At 38.8% G+C, this 4251-nt stretch overlaps 1 protein-coding gene across 1 annotated transcript in view; it reads left to right on the plus strand.

The window, feature by feature from the left end:
• The window catches only part of LOC107102993 (DNA repair protein XRCC4-like), a gene marked incomplete at its 5' end in the record, with an annotated part of 29923 nt that overhangs the window by 2257 nt on the left and 23415 nt on the right, over positions 1 to 4251 (plus strand). The window contains 2 exons of the mRNA XM_015402491.1: positions 2937 to 3068; positions 3811 to 3956. Coding sequence (XP_015257977.1) covers positions 2937 to 3068; positions 3811 to 3956 — 278 coding nt within the window. The remainder of the gene's footprint in view (positions 1 to 2936; positions 3069 to 3810; positions 3957 to 4251) is intronic.

Consider the following 4251-nt stretch of genomic DNA (forward strand, 5'->3'; position numbering starts at 1 on the left):
TTGGCAAATCATCTCATTTACCTACTCAAATTAAGGGTAAATACGCTTAATTTAAGACATTTTTACTTATTTCTAGATCGTTTTTCCAGTGATGAGAATGAACCAGCTTCTCTACAGGTCAATGGATGAATCCAGTAATGCAGCACGCTGTGGAACACAGCACCCAGCTCCTCACAAATATCCAGTGGTAGACGAAGTACTCAATTATAGTACTTGAGTAAAAGTAATGATACTCACTCAAATCATACTCAACTACATGTAAAAGTTACTCAGTCAAACATCCATTCAAATGAAAGTATTAAAGTACTCACGTTTTGAGATATTGAAGTATTCGTAAGTATTAATTAAATGTTCTAATATTAGGACAATTCTGTATCATTTTCAAAATAATTTTAAAGAACCTGTAACTTTCAGAAACCACCTGATGTATTGATGCTACAGATTCTACTCCACCTGGAAAGAACTTCAGCATAAAAATGCCACAAAAAATGAAGATCGCTCTTTGAGTATTATTTCTTATTTAAAAAAAAAAAAAAAAAACCACACTGTCTCTAAAGTAGAGGCTAAAGGTTGAATCTATTACCACAAAGAAACTACAACTCTGCTTTAAGACTCGTCCCACTTAACAACTTGGCCACATGGCAACAACTAATGCCTTGATAAAATTATAAACTACAAATATCTGCTCTGAGTTTCTCACATTTGTGGAACATCATGCAAATTTTTAAAACAAGGGTGTCCATATTCAGTCCCAAGGGCTGCTATCTTACAGGATGAAAATGCATTGTCTCCTTGAACCCCAGTGGGCCTCAGCAGATGGCCGCTCACACTGAGCGTGGTTCTGCTGGAGGTTTCTTCCTGTTTTTCCTCTCCACTGTCGCTACAAGCATGCTTAGTGTGAGGGATTGTATTTGAGTCAATGAGTCGATGCAATCTACTAGTTTTCCTTAGATAGAAAACTTTGAATCAGTTTGACTGTGTGGTCTGGTTGAACTGTATAGTGCCTTGAGATGACATGTGATGTGATTTGGCGCTATAGAAATAAACTGAATTGAATTGAAAGAAAAAAGGCAAGAGCAGATTAAAAAGCTAAGCTGAGCCAAAAGGAGCAAGGAAGTGGAGTAGAAAGTACAATATTTGACTTTGAAATGTAGTGGAGTGAAATTTTTAAGTACCCCTCAAAAAGTTAGTCAAAGTAAAGACACTCAAAAAAGAGTACTTAAGTACAGTCATCAAGTAAATGTACTTTATCACTTTCCTCTACTAGAAATATCCCACCGTGTTCTTCCATCAGATCCAAAGAAACTAGCTTTTCTCCAGCTTTTTATTATAATTTTTTTTCATTTCTTTTAATTTTCATTACACTGTAACAAGTAAACAGCAACGAAATAAACTCTGCATTTAACTAGTGTTGCGCCGATGCCATTTTTTGGCCCCGATACTCGATACCTGGCTGTTCAGTATCAGCAGACACCATCCATTTGAAATTGATGTGTGTGTGTATATCTATGAAGAACTGCATACTACTTGGATGTAAAATAATTGCCTTCATCGTTGTCAAGCTGCTGCCTACCTTTGTGAAGCAGGAAAAAGTCTAATTCAAAGCGAATCCAGTGAGAATAGTTGAATAAACTTTTGGCTTTCAAAATGTTATCGGTGCCCTATTTATCGGTACTCACTGATTCCATTTTAGTGCAGTCAGTGTTGCCAACTCAGCGACTTTGTCGCTATATTTAGCGACTTTTCAGACCCCTCCAGCGACTATTTTTCAAAAAAGCGACTAGCGACAAATCTGGTGACTTTTTACGGTGTCACTGGCGGCTTTTGGAGACTCTTACGTGAAAGCATGTATCGTTCCTACTCTGCCGTGGGGCGCCTCCCCCATCCCAACCCCGTTCTCCCGCAGGAGTCCCTCTCAGCGCTGCAGTCAGAGCCGCAGGATGTTTACCCTCAGCGTCCAGACTGCAAATGTAGCGCGCATGTGCCGGGATTGACGGCACAAATTGATCACGCGGTGCCGCTTCGCCCCGACTTACATTCAAGGCGGGAGCGAGCGGGATGTAAATGTAAAATGTTATTTGGTCTTATTAAATAAAGAACATTTGATTCACACAGCCACAGTCAGTCACTTAATCACCTTGTCTATTGTGTTTTCCTCTCTAAGATTAACATTGATCTGCTGGTGAGAATCATTATGTCTCAGTCTAAACTGAACAGTCAAAAATACAGAAAAGAGTTGGAATCAAAGCCTGAAAAAAGTAGCTCTATATATTGTTTAGTAAAGTGAGTAAAAACACTATATAATAGTGTTTTTACTCACTTTTTGTCTTTCTGTAACGACATTATTTCTCCCACAGCATCAATAACATGCACATCACTTCCTGTGGCAGATTACGCAAATTAGGCGATTACGTCATTTAGCGACTTCTAGCGACTTTTAGCACAGCCAATAGCTACTTTCCTTACTGAGGAGTTAGCAACACTGAGTGCAGTATCGGGGCCCCGGCCGATACCAGTATCGGTGCAACGCTACATTTAACCCTTAGGGAGCAGTGAGCTGCCATTGTGCTGCGCCCAGGGGTCTTACTCAGGGACTCAGAGTGGCAGTTTGTGGAAGTGGGGCTTGAACTCAGAACCTCTTGCTTCCAAGCACCTCTAGGCCCACTACCCAGGCTTTAGCTTTAAAGATAACTACAGCTTTAAGTTCTCTGGTGCCTCCAATAATTGTTAACTCTGTACATTTTATCTGCCTTTTAAGATTGTTAAGTCCCGACCAAATATCATCTTAATAATCGCTTCATCTGTGCAGTGAAGGCAAAGCTCCACGGTTCCCCTCTTCCTCTCCATCCATCACAGATTATTAGCAGTAGTGTTTCCTTGCTTCCATGTGTGTTCCATATGTGATCTGTGTGTGTGTGTGTGTGTGTGTGTTTCAGGCTCAAACACTATGCTGAAGGTAAAGAGGCCCTGGAGGCAGAACTGTACTCTCGGTTTGTCCTGGTCCTCAATGAGAAGAAAGCAAAGATCCGCAGTCTGAAAGAAGCCGTCACAACCCTGCAGGAAACAAGGTGCAGAGTTCTCGTTAACCAGCTTCATTCCAACCTCAGCACACTGACAAATCTCGCCATCTTATTTGCAGCAATGGCCAAGGAAAAGAAAATGGACATGTACATGTTTGAGCAAAACTCTGGGCTATCAGATGTTATTTTATCAGATGTTAACTCTAAATCCTTCAGAGTTTTGTATTTTAGCAAGGAAAGTTTTTTTTTTTCTTTTTCAAAAAAACTTTATTTAACCAATGTACATTCCATCAGATCAGGTACCAGTACAGAACTGCATTAATTGCATTCACAGAAATTGCATAAAGCATATCTTAATACAAAAGCAAGGAAAGTGTTTATGCTGCAATTATAACATTCTCACCCAAATATCAGTTATAGTTATACTTTTTTTTTTACTTTATTGAAGCATTTGGTTAAAATTTGTGTTTATTATATTTTCTCAACAATGTATTAAAAAATTTTTTTTATGAAAAAAAGGAATAAATTACCCAGCTCTGATATGTGACTATAAACTGGAGGTAAACACTTTTTATTAAACAGCATAGTTTTGTTGAACAAACTATTTAAAGACTTTTTAAATTGACATAAACTGAATGAATGAAGGCCTCTTTATTAATTCAGCTTTCATCAGAGAGAAATTGAACAATCATGCACATAAGCAGACAGTCATGTGGATTGAGAAAATGTATCAAAAATGATCACATTTATTCAATCAGTGGTTGATTAATGTGACATTTATCTCCTTTAGAGATTCTGATGGACGGAAGAACAAGGATTCTCCAAAGTCTGATCAAAAAGGGGGTGATGACGGTGAGGATGATGAGTATGGAGGTAGCACCGACGAAGAGCAAAAGGAAGAGGAGTCAACAGTAGCATCTCAGGTGACATCGAGAGGTAGGATGAATTATACTAAATTGCCTTTAATGATGCACACCATAATTAGTTCATTGGGTTTTATTTTTTTGTCACCTAATCTGCTGTTTCAATTCAATTCAGTTTATTTCTATAGCACCAATTCACAACACATGTCATCTCAAGGCACTTTGCAGTTCAACCAGATCATCCTGTCAAATTGTTTTCTATCTAAGGAAAACCAGTTGATTCCATCGACTCACTGACTCGAAGGCAATCCCTCACACTAAGCATGCTTGTAGCGACAGTGGAGAGGAAAAACTCCCTTTTAACAGGA

This window comes from Cyprinodon variegatus, unplaced genomic scaffold (genome assembly GCF_000732505.1).
Source record: "Cyprinodon variegatus isolate N-32 unplaced genomic scaffold, C_variegatus-1.0 Scaffold1355, whole genome shotgun sequence".
Lineage (NCBI taxonomy): Eukaryota > Metazoa > Chordata > Actinopteri > Cyprinodontiformes > Cyprinodontidae > Cyprinodon > Cyprinodon variegatus.